At 46.7% G+C, this 19,555-nt stretch overlaps 1 protein-coding gene across 1 annotated transcript in view; it reads left to right on the plus strand.

Annotated features, from left to right (window-relative positions):
* SCN10A (sodium voltage-gated channel alpha subunit 10) overlaps positions 1–19,555 on the plus strand; it is a 79,427-nt gene that overhangs the window by 15,602 nt on the left and 44,270 nt on the right. The window contains exons 4-12 of the mRNA XM_070391051.1: positions 3,824–3,952; positions 4,568–4,659; positions 6,791–7,012; positions 7,412–7,475; positions 11,218–11,359; positions 11,507–11,704; positions 12,235–12,405; positions 16,666–16,947; positions 19,297–19,408. Of these exons, the coding sequence (XP_070247152.1) occupies positions 3,824–3,952; positions 4,568–4,659; positions 6,791–7,012; positions 7,412–7,475; positions 11,218–11,359; positions 11,507–11,704; positions 12,235–12,405; positions 16,666–16,947; positions 19,297–19,408 (1,412 nt within the window). The remainder of the gene's footprint in view (positions 1–3,823; positions 3,953–4,567; positions 4,660–6,790; positions 7,013–7,411; positions 7,476–11,217; positions 11,360–11,506; positions 11,705–12,234; positions 12,406–16,665; positions 16,948–19,296; positions 19,409–19,555) is intronic.

The following is a 19,555-nucleotide window of genomic DNA, read 5'->3' on the forward strand; positions in this document are numbered from 1 at the left end:
TTAGATGTTATCTATTGGCTTTCTGTTATGGGGAAAAAAAGAATTAGGTCCACATATACAGACTCATTCCCTCTCCCACTCATCTTCCCATTAGTTGCACCATAAAGTTTAGTGAGATAATCAGACAATATGTACATTGTCTGGCTGCACATATCTATACTAATAAAAGGGTAATATGCTAATTAGACCAGACGTCTTTCGGACATTCTTCCTGACAAAGCCGGGAACTTGGCTGGCCTGCAAACCACCCTAGGCCCCTTGCTCAGGCTGACACCCCCCCCCACACACCCAGCAGGACCCCCCACCCCAATTGGGGACGTGGGCAGCCTAAAAACTGCCCAGGCCCCTTGCCCAGGCCACCCCTGCCCCCAGTGGGGACCCCCACCCTGATCGGGGCAGGGTGGCCTAAAAACCCCGTGACCCCTGCCCCAGTGGCTCCACCCTCCAATGGGCTCCCTGCACCCCGATCCAAGACCACCTTCAGGGAAGGCCAGCCAGCCCCACCCATGCACCAGGCCTCTATCCTATATAATAAAAAGATAATATGCAAATTGACCCTAACGGCAGAATGACTAGAACGACCACTGGACCAGTCACTGTGAGGTGCACTGACCACCTCTCAGTCCCTTCCCCCAGCTGTCAAGCACCGATCACCCAATGGCGAATAGGGAACCTGGGGTGGGTGGCGGTGGGGGGCAGGGCCAGCTGTGGGCAGTTGGGGAAGATGGCCCTGATCGCAGGCCAGGTCTAGAGACTGTACCCACCTACGAATTTTGTGCGCCGGACCTCTAGTGATTATATAATAGTGCTGCTAAGCAAATCCCATTCACAGCTGAGTTGTGCAGTATGTTTTGATTATATTTTCTTTTTGCATGTTTTTGCTCTCTCTCGCGTTAATAAGGATTTTATTTCTTCATTTGTTCACTAATTTATCACTAATTTGTTGCCAGACTCTTTAGAGGTTTAATTATTTATCACTAATTTGTTCCCAGAGGTTTAATTATTGTTTCAATTTATTCAAACACAGCAGGTTTTCCACCAGTTTCAAATTTTCTTGGGGAAACCACTCTTGGAGTGCTCCATCTCCTGCCTCAATCTAGTCTTTTTTTTTTTTTTTTTAAATATATTTTTATTGATTTTTTACAGAGAGGAAGGGAGAGAGATAGTTAGAAACATCGATGATAGAGAAACATCGATCAGCTGCCTCCTGCACATCTCCTACTGGGGATGTGCCCACAACCTAGGTACATGCCCTTGACCGGAATCGAACCTGGGACCCTTCAGTCCGAAAGCCAACGCTCTATCCACTGAGCCAAACCGGTTTCGGCGCAATCTAATCTTAATGTTCTCTAGGCCCGATGCACACCTTTTTCCAGAGATTTTAATTTTCTTTCTCCATCCTCTTTTGGATTCCATTTATCTCTCCCCTACATCCCACATCTTCCTCTTTATCGATTACTTCCTTGTTTGGGTGGAGCACACCCTCTAGTAACCTTCTTAGAAGGGTAGATAGGAAGTAAATTTCCTGAGACTTTGCATATCTGTAATTGTCTTCATCCGACCCGTAACAGTTTAGGTGGAGAAGAAATGCTGCATTAAAAATGATTTTCTTCAAAATGTTGAAGGCTTTGTTTCATTGTCTTATAACCCCCAAGACTGTGGTGCTTGAAAAACTGGATGATATTTTGATTCTCAGTCCTTGGTGTGTGACCTGTGATTGTCACTCCTTCTAAAAGAGAGGCTTCTCTTTGTGGACAGTGCTCTGAATCTTTTGATGTTAGGCCTTGAGCCTTTCATTCATTTTTTTTTTCAATATTTTTGGGGTATTTGTAACTGAAGACTTAGATCCTTCAGTTTGGGGAAATTGTCTTAAATTATTTCTTTGGTGATTTTTCCTGTCTATTTCTTTCTAAACCTCCTAGTATTGAGACATTGTAACTATTGGTCTGATTCTCTACTTTTGATCCTTTTTATCACCTCTTGTCCATTTCATTTTGTTCCACTTTCTGAGGGATTTCCTCAATTTTATCTTCAGCCCTCCCATTAATATTTTACTTTCCCTATGACATTTTTTTATTTTAAAAGTTCTATTTCTTCTTTGAATATTCTTGGTTATATCCTTCTGTCCTTGTTTTATGTATCCAGTTTCTTCTCATTTCTTAACTCTAAAATATTAATGACAGGGTTGTTTTTTTCTAACTTTTTTTCCTGCTCCCTGCATTGCCTCTTTCTTTCTTTCTTTCTTTCTTTCTTTCTTTCTTTCTTTCTTTCTTTCTTTCTTTCTTTCTTTCTTTCTTTCTTTCTCTTTCTCTCTCTCTCTCTCTCTCTCTCTCTCTTTCTTTCCTCTTTCCTGTTTGGTTTCTTTAACCTTTGGTATTAGAAGCATCCTTAAAATTCCCGATGCTTGTTGGCTGGCTGTCCATATGAAAAGTGCAGCATCTTGGGCTATTAACCTGACTCCCAGGCTTCTAGGAACATGCTGCGGGAAGGGAGCAGGTGGCTGGGAGGGTTGTCTGCCTTTCAGTGTATACGTTTTTCCTTCATCATCCTGTCTCGGTGTGCAACCCTCTCCCTCGTGTTCACCTCTTGAGAGAATGAACATTTAATTCATTTCCAGTGCATGGGTGGCATGGAGTGGGATCGCAGAAGCTCCGCTGCTTCTTGGAAAGACTTTCAAACTGCTCCAGCCCCTGCTTGCCCTCCCACCCCCCCAAGCCCAGGGACTTAGCATCTCTAAGTCCTCAGCAGTTCTGCAGTGTGGGTTGCTTTGCTTCTGGGAGCTCCCCACTTCCAACTAAGGTGTCGGCTTTCTTGGCTTTGCTCTGTCAGTTGCCACACATCCATCTTCACTCTCATCTCCAGAATGATGTTGCGTTCTCTACTATCTTTGTCCTAGTGGGTTTATGCTTTTTAAAAAATTCTTTTATTGTCATTTAAGAAGAATTTTAGAAAAGGATATTCAAAAAAGTCTTCCCTTTTTTAATACCAGTGTTTTATAATGTAAAACATCTAATGTATCCAAGATGATAAGATTTAGGTGTGCATCTGGATCCCTTTGGTCAGTGGTTACAAAGGGTAGTTCCCTGGGTTGGCAACATTCACATCAGCTAGGAACTTGTTAAAGAAAAAAACAATTTTGGGGGCCCTACCCCAGATTTACTTAGTTAAGAATGCTGGGGGGTGGGGAGTGGGTACAAGCCCAGAAATCCATGTTTGAATGAGCCCTCCAAGTGGTTCCAATGCTTGTTAGAGTTTGAGAACCACTACTGTAGGTGATGAAGGGATTCTGAACATTTAAGAAACACCAACCCCCCCCCCCCCCCACTTCAAATCCAACCAACAGAACAAAAGAGCAAGTTTGAGAAAATGTTTGTGGACATAGATGCTTTTTCCTCCATGACACCCAGCTGTTTCCTGCCTTATATGGCTTAGACTGGGATCCCTGGGCCTGGGCATGGCGTGAGAAGAAAAGACAGTCATAGTAGAAAAGTTTGGGGAGGACAAATATCGCAGGGTTCGGCCCTCTTCCACCTCTTCAGCCATCAACAGGTTAGAAGAGGAGCCTCCAGCTTCCCTCAGGGCAGGGAGCCTCTAGGAACCTGGAAACTTGGGGCGTCCACTGCCTCCCCCTCCCCCCGCCTACCATCTGAGCAGCAAATACTGCCAATCGCCTTAACCACACACATTCGGCCCATTCCTCTGAGTTCCTGTGTCTGCGTCTTTTCTTCTTCCCCTTCCCCACCTTGGGGAGGATCTTCGCACGTTTTCCTTTGGAACCCCCTCAGCAGCTCTCCCTCTGAGCTCTCTCCACCCTCCCTCCCAGGTATGTCTTCACTGTCATTTATACCTTTGAAGCCTTGATAAAGATCGTGGCAGGAGGATTTTGTCTAAATGAGTTCACCTACCTGCGAGATCCTTGGAACTGGCTGGATTTTAGTGTCATCACCCTGGCGTGAGTATTTCTCCACCCTGATGTGGTGTGTGTGTGTGTGTGTGTGTGTGTGTGTGTGGTGGGACGGAGGGGAGGGCTGTGGATGTGCCCAGGTTCACACTCCGCGGTCTTTCCTCATTGCTATCTAGCTTCCTCATTTGGAACTGCATGGCCTGGGAGTTTGTTGCCACAGACTGTGGCTTTTGGGGTCACTTTCCAGGGTTAGTCCCATGTCCTCAGGGACCTCAAATCTGAGCTGGTAACTGGCCTGTCAAAGTAGATTGACAGGGCTCAGCCTTATACCTACTTGACAAGAAGGTCTTTTCCTGAGCAACCAGTGTCTGCAAAGGCTGGTTGGCCAAGCCCACATGCTTGAATACCCACCCATACGTGTAGCACAAGGGACCCCCCGCCCCCCACAGCCCACAGCACATCTTCTCAGAGGGGCCATTCGGAAAGGTATTATGACAAGTCAATCAATGTTCATGTTGGTCTGTAGGTGGAAGTGCTATTGGACTCTCTGTCTCTTCCGGGTCCTTCCTCGGCTCACGTCACCCCCAGTCGTCCTTATCTGTGCTGCATGCATTCCCAGCACCCCCTCCTTGCAGAGATGCTGACTGACTTCTGGTCCTATAGGTACATTAGCACAATGACAGATCTCCAGGGGATCTCAGGCCTGCGGACGTTCAGAGTTCTTAGAGCTTTAAAAACAGTCTCTGTGATTCCAGGTGAGCGGCTTTAACCAGCACATTTACTCGTGGAGCACGTGCTGGTGTCCACAGCCTAGTGTCCTCCTTTGACTTTCACCAGAGCCCTATAATGTTCCGGAGCATGGTCCAGCTGGCGTGGCTCCGTGGTTGAGCATCGACCTATGAACCAGGAGGTCACGGTTCGATTCCCAGTCAGGGCACATGTCCAGGTTGGTGGCTCCATCCCCAGTAGGGGGAATGCAGAAAGCAGCCAATCAATGATTCTCTTTTATCATTAATGTTTCTCTCCTTCTCTCCTTCTCCCTTCCTCTCTGAAATCAATAAAATATCTCCTTGCACCTCTTTCTCTTTCTCTCTCTCTTAAAGTTCCAGGGCATGGACTGTTGGCCCCACTTACTATAAAAAGAAACTGAGGCCCAGAGAGTAGAAAACACAATCGTAAGTCCTCATTCCTGGTAAGAGGCAAAGTGTGACCTGGAAACCTAGTGTCTCGATTTCTCATCCAATGCTCTGTCCACAGCATCGCATGGTCTCACCATGAATAAGTGACAAGAAGAAGGTCAAGTCCTTGTTTTATATTCTTGTTGTGGAGGTCAGGCAAGCCTCCATCTAGTCAGATTCACATTTATCCCTTAAACCAAAGGTGTAAACTTGGAAATAAATAAGAAGGAAGGGGGAGGCAGCCCAGGGCTCTGTGAGTGTCATATAGCCATTTCCATAGATCTGAAAGCTTGAGCCTCAGCCCTGTCTTTAGACAACTGAGAAAAGAACTAGGTAACCCCTGATTACCGAGAATTCAGAAATGAAAGTAATTCACCAGAGCTCATCTTATTAGGCCCCCAAGATCTCTGTTGTCACCAGGAGCCCAAAGGAGACTTCCTGGTCTTTCCCATCATCCTCACACCCCACCTCACCCCATCCCCATTCCCATTCCAAGACTTCAGTTAGGGGCTACTACTATGGGTGCCCATCTGCTGGCTAATGCTATGGAGTTCCCCTCAATTGTCACACAACTCCACCACATGCCAGCTCCCAGCCCAGGGACAGACACAGCTAGAGTTGTGCTCAGTGGGTTATTTGTTGACCAAAATAACAAGGCAAGGATTGATCCCAGACTGCTTTCCTGGTCAGAGGTCATTCTGCTACCCTTGGAACTGCTCTCACAAAGAAGGTGATTTCGTTGGCAGAGCAGCAAACCATCCGTCCTTAAACGAGCAGGGGCCTCATTTTTGCTGCCAACTGGGCTTGGCTCTGACATAGCTCCTCTCAGATTCTCTCTGTTTCCAGTGTTCATGGTCTTGGTCTACTGCCTCTGTGTTTTTGTGTCTGTGTCTCTCTTTTCTGTCTCACTCTGTCTCCTTGGATCTCTCTCTCTCTCTCTCTCTCTCTCTCTCTCTCACACACACACACACACACTGGGTTCATGTGTCCTTAGCCTCAAGTTTCTCCCAGGATATTGAGGTAAGAAAAGAAACACAGATGCCGAGTGACTGGAATGAAGTTAGGTGCCTCATGATTAGCACAATGCCGGGAATATAGCAAGCACTCAACAATTCTTTTTTTATAAAATATCTTTTAAAAATACTTTGATTAATTAATTAATTAATTTATTTTTAATCTTCACTGAGGATATTTTTCTGTTGATTTTTAGGGAGAGTGGAATAGAGAGGGAAAAACAGAGAGAAATATTGATGTGAGAGAAACACATTGATTGGTTACCTCCTGCATGAGCCCCAACCAGGGCCTGGGCTAGGGGGGAGTCTATAACCAAGGTACAAGCCCATGACTGGAATTGAACCTGGGACCCTTCAATCCACAGGCCAATGCTCTATCCACTGAGCCAAACCGGCTAGGGCTCAACAATTCTTTTCAAAATTGAATTGCTATTGTCAGGAATGTATTAGCCTTAAGATGATAAAAAAAAAAATGCATTGCCTGGTATCAGTTGCCTCATCTTTACAACGGGGCAATAATCTTTACTAGGTTCATATGAGGAGCTAGGGTTGGAACTGCCATAGAGTTTGTAAAACGCCTCATACCTGTACGTAGTGAGAGGGTAGGATGGCTAAGATGCAGGTGTGCCAGGCACATGTGTGTGCTGGGTGTGGTACCTTATCCATGTGGGAGTATTGCTGTCATCTTCCCATAGGGCTGAAGGTCATCGTGGGGGCCCTGATCCACTCAGTGAAGAAGCTGGCGGATGTGACCATCCTCACCGTCTTCTGTCTGGGTGTCTTTGCCCTGGTGGGCCTGCAGCTCTTCAAGGGCAACCTCAAGAACAAATGTGTCAAGAATTGCACCGCTCTCAACGATACAGCCAATTACTCCTCTTATGAAAACCTCGCGTGGGATTTCTGCCATAATGACAAAGGTCTGGTTGGCAAGGGGTGTGAAACCCCTGCGAGCCCATACAGACATGTATTTTGATTCCTCTTTTCTGCTCAAATGCTTCTCCAGAGTTACCTTTTACCTTCTGATTTCCTATTTCTGTTACCAAATGTCCCTTTTACAAGGGAATGAGGAATAAGTCCAGGGGCAAGTCATTCTGCCTCCGCTGGGAGAGGCTTGAAGCTGAAGTCACTGCTCAGCCTTTCTCTTCCCAGATGGGGCTTTTTCCTTCCAAGAGTCCTGCATGTCCACTGAGGGCTCATAGCCGAGGAAACTTACCTCACTGGGGCGGAAGACTTACAGGTGCTGCCCTCACCCCAAGGCTTGAGTTGTAGGGTTCAGAACCATATGTAAAGCTCCCGCTTCTTCCTTTCTTTTGCAGACGCCTTCATCAATAAGCCAGGCACTTCTGATCGCTTATTGTGTGGCAATGGATCTGATTCAGGGTGAGTGTCCAACCCATGACATAGCTCCAGCGCCCAACAATCCTTTCTCCTTCTTGTCATCAGCATTTTCTTTTTCTCTTTTTTTCCAAATATATTTTTTATTAATTTCAGAGAGGAAGGGAGAGGGAGAGAGAGAGATAGAAACATCAGTGATGAGAGAGAATCACTGATTGGCTGCCTCCTGCATGCCCCCTATGGGGGATTGAGCCTGCAACCCAGGCACATGCACTGACCAGGAATCGAACCATGACCTCCTGGTTCATAGGTCTTCGCTCAGCCATTGAGCCATGCCAGTCGGGCATCATGAGCATTTTCTGGGCAGAGATTGGGCTACAGGTCCTAAAGAAACTGAGGAAATGAGTAAGTCATGGCTTCTGCCACCCCAGGGCTATGGGAGAGAGTGTATAAGTTAGCTTCTGCTGTGTAACAAACAACCCCAAGATTTTGTGACTTAAAATACCAGCTATTTATCTAGCTCAGGATTCTACACATCAGCATGTTGTGCTGAGATCAATTTGGTGTTCTGGCATTGACTGGGTTCATTCATGCATATTCAGGGGCAGATTAGCTGGAGACCAGCTGATCTAGGATGGCCTCAGCTGGAGTGGTTGGTCTCTGCTCCATGAGAGAGAGAATGGTCTCTCATCCCCCAAGGCTAGCCTGGGCTTATTCTCATGGCAGAGTCAGGGTTCTGAGAGAAAGACTGAACGTGTCTCTTGAGGCTTAGAACTGGCACAGTGTAACTTCTACTGCACTCTATTGACCAAAGCGAGTCAAAGGTCAGTCCAGATCCAAGAGGTAGAGAAATAGACTCCACCTTTTGATAGGAGGAGCTGCAAGATCATATTGCAAAGGAGTGTGGATACAGGGAGGAGAATAATCGTGGCCATTTTTATAAGCAATCTATCCCAGGAGGGGACTCATATATTATTAAATATGTTTTGTGTCAAATGCTCCACATTTAATTATCACATGGGTTTCATTATCCTCACATAACAGAGAAGAAACACATGCATCAGACTTTGTCATTTCAAATCTTATGGAGGCCAGACACATGACAACAAATGAGAGGAGCGGGCTGAGTGGGACCCATGGCAATGAGAGTTCACCCTCCATGTAAAGGGGCAGCCACTGCTCAATGCAGCCTTTGGTTGCCATGAGGGTCCACTACTTCCAACTCTTCCAACTGTTAAAAGAGAAATAGGAAATGATGATTTTTATGTGAAATCTCCCAACTGTTAACATTGGCTACCGAATCCATAAAATGTCTATATATTATGGACCCAAATATTTCTGCAAGCCAAATTCAGCCTGCGAGCTGCCTGTTTGTGAGCTCTGGATGCTACACTGTGGAGACCCAGTGCTGTGCTAGAGACTCCGGGGACTGTGGCAGCACAGGGAGGTCATGGTGTGAGGCGGGGGAGGAGGTCAGGGAAGGTTTCCTAGAGGTGGTAGTTGAGTTGAGAGTTGAAGAGCAGGATGGGTGAGTAAGAGTTTGAATGGAGGCCATTCCAGGTGGCAGAACGGAATGTGAGACAAAGAAAAGAGGGAGCCCTCCACCCCCAGGTTTGCCTCCTTCTTTGACCACTAGAGCAGATGTGAGCAGAAAGAGCACAGGAAACAGCTCAGAAGGGCTCACCTCTCCCACCTCCATGGCTGGGGGCCTGGAAGATCAAAGCCCACATGACCCTACTCCCTGTTGCCCAAGTGGAGCTAGTGGTACCTATATGGAGCTCTGCCTTAATCAGCTCACTAGGAAAACAATCTCAGATAGAGCTGAGGGGTGGGTGCAAATAGGAGAATTTGATCAACATAGGCTTCTTGGCCTCTTTCTTTTTAAAAATATATTTTATTGATTTTTTACAGAGAGGAAGGTTAGAAAACATAGATGAGAGAGAAACATCGATCAGCTGCCTCCTGCACACCCACTACTGGGGATGTGCCTGCAACCAAGGTACATGCCCTTGACCGGAATCGAACCTAGGACCCTTCAGTCCTTAGGCAGACACTCTATCCACTGAGCCAAACTGGCTAGGGCTGGCCTCTTTCTTCACAAAGCTCTTGGCATTTGGTTCTTTGGCTCAGGGAGAGAATTGTTCTGATGTCAGCTTTCATTTGCCTTTGACTTAAACTTAAAATAGGGCCCCATATTTCCTGTCTGATAAATGGCATTGCTCATGGCAATGGCTCCAGAGTAGCCCATTCACTGGGGTCCATCCATGTGTACCCCCTTAAGCTCCAATAGAAGCCAGACCTCCTGTTGGGCAGGTCCTAGACAGGTAGTGGAGGAGTGGATAGAGCTGGGATGGCAAGTAGAGGCCAGCTCAGGACAATGGGCAGAGTAAGCCCTGAAGGGCATGTCGTGACCAGCAAACCTGGGACCTATGCTGGCCTTCAGAGAAGCAGAGCCCTGAGCAGAGGCCCACACTGACCAGTGGCCCTGTGGCAGAAAAGCCTGGGGTGTTAAGGTGGGAAACACATAGTAGGGAATACTTGATGATTTTCAGCATTCTTTCACATACATCCTTCTGGTAGCATCAGGTTAAAAGCAGCAGGGATTTTAATTTACATTTTATATATCATCTTTACTATGCTGAAGGCATCAGGCAAGAGGCTTTGTACCATGATCTCGTGTCATTCTCAGAGCAGTTAGCTGTTGATGCGTAGCAGCTACAGTGGGGTTCTACAGAAGGCATAGAAATTAGATTGCCCTCAGAGTTCACTAGCAAACCTACAGGTGAGGGGGTCCACTAGCTCCTTGGGGGAGCAAACCAAGAGGCTGACTATAAATGTGGGTCTACAATGTCTGGGAACCAAGGTTGGAGATAGAATTGGGATTGATTATAATCAAGTTGTTGGGGCTCTAATCAGTTGTATGGATCCCGGGCTTGAGTGTTCACATGGACGTCTGAAATAAGGAGAGCCCCTGAGGCTGGTGTTGGTGAGGGAATCCTAGAGTAGTAGAACCCAGAATGCAGATGTAGCATTACTGTTTCCTTGATCAGGCCAACCCACGAGGGTGGATAACAGAACCTCACAGGCCCTGAGCTTAGAGATATTTCTCAACATCAACTTACCCTCTTATTACGACAGAGAGGATTCCAGCACTCCCACCCTAATGCTCACCAAGAAATCATCTTCAATTTGACATTCCTTTATAGGTCAGTCTCCATAAGCTACTTGACAGTTATAGTTCTCCTTTTAAATAAATACAGTTAAATTATAGCATTTTAAAGCATGAGAGAGAGAGAGAGAGAGAGAGAGAGAGAGAGAGAGAGAGAGAGAAGGTACTCAGTAGGTGGAAAATGTTTTCATTGTTATATATAATTGGTCGGTAAACTTGGCTAAGGTGAGTCCTCCTTCAATGGACAATTCTGCAGGTAATGCCAATAGGCTCAGGTGTTAAGTCTGTGTTATTCATACCAGCTCTCCCACCCCTGGTGTGAACTTACAAAGAGCTCATCACCTTATACTATAAGGCTTATAAGGTCATGTCTGAGCAGTCTGCTGGGCCACTTCTCTGGGCCACTTCCTTCTGCATGAAACTCTAAAGTGAGAATATTGTTACCCCCATTTAATGGGCAAGACAAACTGAGATCTAAAGAGACTAAGTGTCCAAGGTTATCTGGCTCATAAGAGGAGGTTCAGGCCTTGAATTCCAATCTCCCCACAGCTCCAGGATGCCTTGCCCCCAATAAACAGGGTGCTGTGCAATTGATGACCTTCTCTTCTCTTGCTGCAGCCACTGCCCTAAAGGTTATTTCTGCATGAAAACATTTGACAACCCAGATTTTAACTACACCAGCTTTGATTCCTTCGCTTGGGCTTTCCTCTCACTGTTCCGCCTCATGACACAGGATTCCTGGGAACGCCTCTACCAGCAGGTATTGATCTGCATGTCCCCACACAGACTTGGTTGAAGCCGCAGGGGTCAGATTCAACATGGCTACATTTTTCCTGGAGGAACCTGTCAATGTCAGGGGCCCATCTACTCTGGGCACATGTCTCTCTTCTTTCTCTTGAATCTGCAGACCCTGAGGGCTTCTGGGAAAATCTATATGGTCTTTTTCGTGCTTGTCATCTTCCTGGGATCTTTCTACCTGGTCAACTTAATTTTGGCTGTCGTCACGATGGCATATGAGGAGCAGAACAAGGCAACTATGGATGAAATTGAAGCCAAGGAGAAGAAGTTCCAGGAGGCCCTTGAGATGCTCCGGAAGGAGCATGAGGTCTGTGAGGGGTGGAAGCTTTGTGAAATCTGTTGCAGGCTGTACAGTCTTAGGCAGAGGTTTGGACCAGTCCCTTAGATTAAGGCTCTTATTCTCAGGAACTAGAGACTACATTTGGCCTGATCCCATGGGAACTCTGGGGCATGCTTGTATCATGCTAACTTGAAGCAAGAGGGCCCACCTTTTGTACCCCCATACCTGCCCCAGCCAGATGTATAGTCAAAGGAAACTTTCTGCAGAATGCTGCAGCTGTGAGCCATTAGCAGCAAACACTCCAGCAGCTGGAGATGAGTGTCCTGACCAGGTGAAAGGGATCTGGACAGGTCATCAACAGGGTCTCCTTTGAATAAGAGAGGTGACCCAGAGGTAGCTCTTCCTGCCGTGTCTCAATCCCACCACCACCCAAGCCCTCATCCTGACTTCCTCTGTTTCAGATGCCTTCAGCTCTGTGACACCCCATGTCTGGGGGACACATGTACGCTAAGCTCAACCAGATACTCTTGGCTGCAGCTGCTGTTCTTTCTCCTCAGGTGCTGGCAGCAATGGGGATTGATACCGCCTCTCTCCACTCCCACAGTGGATCACCTTTAACCTCCAAAGGAGCCAATGAAAAAAGGCACAGAATGAAGCCAAAGGTGTCAGATGGCTCCACAGATGACAATAAATCACCACAATCTGAGCCTTACAACCAACGCAGGATGGTAAGGGGCTCAGGTTTGTGCTCTAAAGATTACCCACCGTTGCAGCTGTTGTATATGTCGGTTTGTAACAGGGAGCTAGCTGGAGGCACAGACCTTGGGAGGCTGTTTTAGTGAGCCAGACCCCAAAATTGTGGCCTATACCAGGGCAGGGTCATTATGGATGGGAAAAGAAGGTGGATTATAAAGATTTTGATGGGTAGGGATGGAATCAACAAGACTGGGACTGTGGAATGTGGAAAAAGTAGAGGAGTTCAAAATGACTCCCAGGTTTCAAGCTTGGGCAATTAGATGGGTGGAATTCTAAGTCAGGAGCACTGGAGGAAGAAGCTAAGTGTGTTGGAAAGTGGTGAACCCATATTGGGCATGATAACTTCGAGGTGCCTGTGGACCTGTGGTCATCCTGAGTCAGCTTCCTTCTGATACACTGTCTGCAATTCTGTAACCTGGAGGGAGGTTCTTGTCCGTGGTGCTGAAATCATTTGCAAGCTTTTTTCTGACCTCATGCCTCAGCCCCTACAGCTCAAGTGCCTACCTATTGTTGGCACAGAAGATCCCAGCACCCATCTCTGTGACAGTGTCCAGTCTGGGAATAACTTGAGTACCTCACTGCAGATCCTGTAGCAATTCTGCCCCACAGAAGCCTCTACCTCCCACTCTGAGATTCACGGTACTCACCAAGTTTCCTCCCACCACCTTCTTCTCCCTTCAAAGTCCTGTGGACCCCACCTATGCCCTTTCCACAGGCCTGAGAGATAATAACCCCTTTGTGGTACAATAGTACCCACTCTAGTTGTATGGCAAAGGGGATAAAATGGCTATTTTGGAGCCTCCTGACTCTCACTTCCTTCTCAATCTCTTTTCCTGTGCTCATCTGAAGGACATTTCACTTTTTGGAATACCATCTGTACAACCCTCAAAGTTGTGTGTGCAACAAGCACACAGACACACTCACCTGCACACTGGCCTCAGAGACACCCACACTTTAGCATTTATCAGAGTTTGTGTCCTTCCCTTCCTTGCTCTGCCTCTTGAGGAACACCTGGCATGCACAGGGCACAGTTCAGAAGAAGTTTCAAGGGGGATTTGACCAGGGATTTGACAATCAGGATGAATTGCTGCTTCAAGGAGATGTCAATGATACTCTGAATTGGGCTTTAAATTTCCCCATAACTCAGCACCTGGATTTCCAATAATTGTTGGGTGTATGTGATTGTCTTTCCAGTTATGCTCACCTTCAATGGGAAAAAAGAGAAACTATGTCTTGTTCATTCAACAATACTAGGTGCTTGGTATGAAGAGATTACTAAAACATGGTCTGTCTCCCAAGGACTTCCATTTGGATGGAGGTGGCAGAAATAAAAACAGATACATGTTAAATACTCTATCAGGGACAAGTGAATGGTGTTTGGGAAATAGAAGAAGAAACACAACTCTTACAGGATTGGGCTGTATCAGGAAAGGCTTCACTGGAGGAGAAAATCATTAAAATGAAAAGTAAATAGTGAGTAGGGGGTCCTCCAGTAACTGAGGCCTGGGAGGGTTTGGGAGGTATATTTTCCAGGCACAAAGAAGAACATGTACCAGCAAAGACAGGAAGATGCCATTTGGGTAATTCTTTAATACTACCTGGTTAATTGGAGGCCATGCAATAAGGCATACCCTTCCTCTTTTCCCCAGTATATTCATGTGGTAAATAGACCATAGGCAGTTTTTATATAAAGCCATTTTTCTCACCATCAGAAGTGAGAGAATGATTGGAGGTAGCTAGGAAAGACACAGTCAGGGTCTCAGGGAACCCACAGGAAACTGGTTTGTCTGCTTGGATGATGCATGTTATGGCAAGTCTAATACTTAAAATCAGGAGTCATTGCTGCCCTGGCCTGTTTTGGTCAGTGATTAGAGCGTTGGCCCAGGAACCAAAGGATCTGGAGCTTGATTCCTGGTCAAGGGCACATAAGTCAGTTGCAGGCTCAATTCCTGGCTCCAGTTGGGGTGCGTGCAGGAGGCAACCAATCGAGGTGTCTCTCTCACATTGGTATTTCTCTCTCTCCACCCCCTCCTCCCCTCCACTCTCTCTAAAATAGTCAATGAAAAAAATATACTCAGGCAAGGATTAACAAAAAAAAAAGAGAGAAGTCATTGCCCACAATAGGTTAATTTTGAAATATTAATTGTTGGCTAAGGAGGCACTGCCTGTCAAATATGGGACAAAAAATTTTCTTCCTCCTTTCTTTATAGGTTTGCTTAGTGCCCAAGTACAAATAATTTGGTTGTCCAATCTTTAATAAGGATTTACTGACTCTGCTACTTTGCTTCAAAAGTGAGAAGGGTTTGTGGATTTTTATGAGTCCCATGTTCCTTGGACATATATCCTAGGCAAAGCGTGCTCTGTTTACAATCTCAGGATTTCAGTGATGGCTGGGAAACTTCTGTGAGTTAAGGGGATAAGTAAGGAGAATGCTAACAGACAAGATGTCTCAATTTTGGTACTTTAGTAAATAAAAGAAATTCTTGATGTAAAAAATGTCAAAAGCTGTAAATAATTTTTTAAATATTTTTTTAAATTGATATTTAGAGAGAGAGAGGGTGGGAGAGGGAAAAAGAGAGAGAAACATTGATGTGCAAGTAACACATCAACCAGCTGCCTCCTGCACGACCCCCACCAGGGATTGAGCCTGCAATCTGGGCATGTTCCCTGACAGGGAACTGAACCAGTAACCCCTCAGTACACGGGACAATACCCAACCAGCTGAACCACGTAGGCCAGGACTGTAGAGAATTTTTATGAGTTTGTTTGAGTCAAATTAATGACACTTTCTGGAAAGCATGAATCCCAACGGATTGAGGAAATACTCCTGAAAATGGCAGTTTTAACACTTTATACATCAGCATCAAAGGGGAAGATGTAAGGAGGTTACATGAAATCCATGGGTGAGAGATTAGGGAGGCGGGAGAAAGCAAAAACAGGAAAATCTCAGAGATTGGATAGAGAGTAAAATGAAGAGACACATACTTCTTTTACATTGGTGGATAAAGGGTAGTTAACATTTACAGCACATAGAGATGGTATGTGGGAGAACAAGATATCAATCAGGGGTTCTGTAGTCTCATATACTGGTGGGAGATTGTGTCCTGAGGAGTCTGGAAAAGGGGAATTACCCTGACATTCCAAAGGTAAGTTATCATAGATGCAAAAAGATGATAGATGGTTTCAGTTAAGATAAAATTGACCTTTGCCAATGAAGATACTGGCCTAGGACATGACTGCCTTTGGTTAGGAAGTTTTCATTTCAGACCATCCTATTTCATTACATTAGGTCTCTTGCAGGCCACCCCTGAGCTTGTCAGGTGTAGTATGTGTCCCCTTTTTTGTCCACAGAAGTAAGGAAGGGGGAAATTTTCAGCAGCATGATCAGAGTTTGGTAAGAAGTCAGTGTTTAGATTTTAGAAAAACTATATGACCTATGGACATAATTGATAACTTGTTATGGTCAGGTTCCCACGATGGCCATGGGAACTAGTGCACCCAGCAACATGACCCTCCCTGAGCTCTGGGCCTATGAATTAGTTCCTTTTCTCTGGCAACTGTAGGTCACACAATTCCCTCACAGGCAGATTTTGATGGGAAATGTTTATTGATTGGGAGGAATGTCATTATTCTTCCAGGAAATTAGGCTGTAACTCTCCCCTCAATCTCCCCATTGTCGACTATTCAAAGTTTGCCTCAAGGGATCCTGAAAGCTTATTGCACGGCAAAGCTCTTGTCTTCTCCTTTGCCGCACATGTAGGCTGAGTCTAATGAATTGTAGAACCTAATTTTCAGGTCATAAAGTGCACTGGGTCATTCAACAACCATTTACCAAGCATGTTCCAGAACTAGTTCACATAGCAGAGTCTCCTCAGGTCACAACTTGCATGTGGAGTAGCCCGATGGCCAAAGGCTGGTAAACAGATGACACATCTGATTGAACCACAAGGTTGTCCTCTAACATGTCTTTGGCCATGAGGACCTATTTGCTGATCTTAAACACCCTATAATCTGTCATCTCTCTTGGCTTTTTCCCAGGTTGTGTCAAGAATATTTTCCCCTATTCTCCCCCTCATGTTTACCTAGACGACCTCTTAGATCTGTGTCCTTCATTTGCTGCTAGATGGTCATGAGAATAAGGGTAGGGAAATGGGAATGAGCAGAGCCAGGTGCTGGGCTCCAGGGCGAGCTTCCAGCCTCCGCCTTTCCTGTTCCTCTGGGGCAATGCCCAGTCTTTCCTAGGCCTCACCTCTGGGAGACGCCGGGCTAGCCACGGCAGTGTGTTCCATTTCCGGGCCCCTGTCCGAGACGGCTCATTCCCTGATGGGGTCACAGATGATGGAGTCTTTCTTGGAGACCGCGACAGCTATCGGGCCTCCCTGCTGTTGGGTGGGAGTATCAACCAACCAGGCCCTCTCCCTAAGAGCCCGCTGCCTCAAGCCACCAACCATGAAGAGGATAGACACCCCCCACTGCCCACTGGTGAGCATGGACCTGGAGTCACAGAAGGCTCGGTGAGTTTGGGAGTGTTCTTTGGGGCTGCTCTCCAGTTAGAGGCCTTGGGCCAAGGCATTCTGAGTGTCACCCATGAAAGTGTCCTTTAGAATTCATTCTGCCCAATACCTCCCATTCATCCCCATTTTACTGACTGGACAAGTGAGACCCAGAAAGAGAGGTTGGGTTGACCTGCAGTCAAACAGGTTTTCTGGTTTACTCTGTAAAGGGATACAAATTATTTTCCAGTTGATCCCATATTTTCTTCAGTGTTTCTCTGTCCCCACTTGCTACCACTGCTTTAGAGATAGGCCCGCTTGCTCTCTGGATAAGTAAGAGAAAAATGGAAGATTCTCTGCCTCCCTGGGGCTCTGTGCAAATTACTCTGGGCTTGGCTAATGGGACCCAGAGAAATCCTAGCAGGTGCCCTGGACAGACCTGAGCAAACACAAAGTAGGCAACAGTGACTGAATGGTCAGCACTCTCAATAGAATAATCACAGAATGTAATGCCAAGCCAGGGACTCCTCATTGGATGGGGAGCCATGATAGATGTGAGCTCTCCATCCAGTTGCAGTAATGATGCTGCTAGTGTTTCTTGGTTGCCCTGGCTGGCCTCTGACACACAGCAGTTTGCAAATGGACTTGTGAGCAGACCACTGGATGGCTCTTCTGACTTGGATAAGTCTTACAGAGTTACCTCGGCTGCATCTCTGATGGGATGCCAGCAAGAAACAGATGAAGGAACCGCTCCAACGGGCAAGAGTTTAGAGGAAAACTTTCAGGGAGTGGGCAGGGCTCTGGGAGCTAAGAAGAGACAGTGAGATCCCTAGAGACCAGCCCCGTGGGAAGATGTATGTGCCGAGGCTGGAGGGACAAGAGGAAGGACCAGAATCAGGACCTGGCAAGAGCTACTGCTTTGTGTAGAGGCGGCTTCACAGAACTTGCCATCTCAGGTAGAAAATTATAGCCAGGGCCCAGCCACAACCCAGCAGGGGGAAGCCAGATGGTAGATCCAGGGCTCCTCTCTCCTTCCAGCCTCTGATCTCCTATCTGTGCCTCCCATTGGTCAAACCCAAGCAGAGCCAGAGGGTGAGGGTGACGCGTACACAGGACTGGGCAGAGAAGAGAGAGTAGGTCTTTAAGGACCAACAGGAATCCCCAGCACAGAGTCCTGAAGTCAAAGCCAGTCTGCAGGGCCCCCTCAGGGGTGCTTAACCTTCTAGACAATGCCTCATTCAAGAAACCTTATTATTGATCCCTAGATTACTACTTTCCTAGATATTCCAACTTGGGTACATTTTTGGTAAATTATTTGGCTTGTGCAGGATTAAGGCTTTAAGCCCTTCTGTGTCACACAAACCTGGGTTTCAATCACAGCTGTGTCATTTACTGACTGAGTCACCTTTAGCAAGTCCCTTAAATTCTTCACACTTCCATGTCTCCCCTTATAAAAAGGCTTCTAAATAGCTGAAGGGTTCAATGGAATCAGAAAGTGCCTACATTTACACACAGGAGTCTAACGAATAACTCCAGTATCTGCTAGCATCTTTGGTTGAGCCCTCATGATTGGAAACTTTCTTTATATGTATTAAGCACTTACTATTAGCTTCAGCCATGGTCAGTGCTCAATAAATGGTTGCTGAATTTGGGTTCTGAATGGTTTGTGCGGTGCTCAGTCAGGTGCTGTGGGCTTTGGACTCCCCACATCCAGGGAATGTGGGTGATAGAGGTTGGGGCTTGGCATAGGACCCAGACAGAACTTCTGATTGAAGACCCAAAGAGGGAAGTGTCAAAAGGATTGTGTCAGATAACTGAAAACTGGACAATGAACACTCACAAATGTCCCTCAGAAAGAAAGAGGCTGTGTGGAATTAGAACCCGGGTTATATGTGGAGAAGGAAATGGGCCAGTGAGAAGGGAGGTCCAGAAAGTCTATCGTGGAGTATTATACATACCATGCATATTCTGTGTAAATGTCATGTGCATGGCCCAGAGGACATCTCATATGACTGCCTGGCCTGCTGCTCCTCTCCCTTTGGTAGAAGCCCTCCCCGACCCTGGTGCCAGGTCCCTGTCCCAGGGCAGGAGTTTGCAGAGCCTCAGGTGAGCCCAGGCCACTCTGTTAGCTGCAGACCTAGGCTCGGGCTGCACCCCAGCTCTGTGTCCTGCTCGTCATGCTTGAGTTCTTATCCCAAGTTCAAGCAGCAGCCCAGTTTCTCTGAGCGTGACTGCCGAGGGACCCAGCTTCACTGGGCAGCTCACAGCTACAAGAGACTGGCCGATAGAGGCCGAGTGAGCTCTCTTTGCCACTGAAAAACCATCAAGTCAAGTCTGGGGAGAGCCCTGACTCTGCTTGTGTCCCAGCAGGCGTCTGAAGCAGGACAAACGAAGACGTTCTTGACAGCAGAATACTTGAATGAACCCTTCCGAATCCAAAGGGCGATGAGTGTGGTCAGTATCATGACCTCCGTCCTCGAGGGTGAGTGCTACTCATTGGAAGGTCACTGTCATGAGTCCCATGTGAGCAGCAGGAGGGATGCCCCAGCCCTGTGTCAAAGGGCACCCGTCTCTGTGTCCTGAGATCCTAAACACGCCTCTTTTTTTCTGCCTTTGGCCCATTACCCTT

Source organism: Myotis yumanensis, unplaced genomic scaffold (assembly GCF_028538775.1).
Source record: "Myotis yumanensis isolate MYYU_CA2020_CCGP unplaced genomic scaffold, mMyoYum1.0.hap1 SCAF_14, whole genome shotgun sequence".
Lineage (NCBI taxonomy): Eukaryota > Metazoa > Chordata > Mammalia > Chiroptera > Vespertilionidae > Myotis > Myotis yumanensis.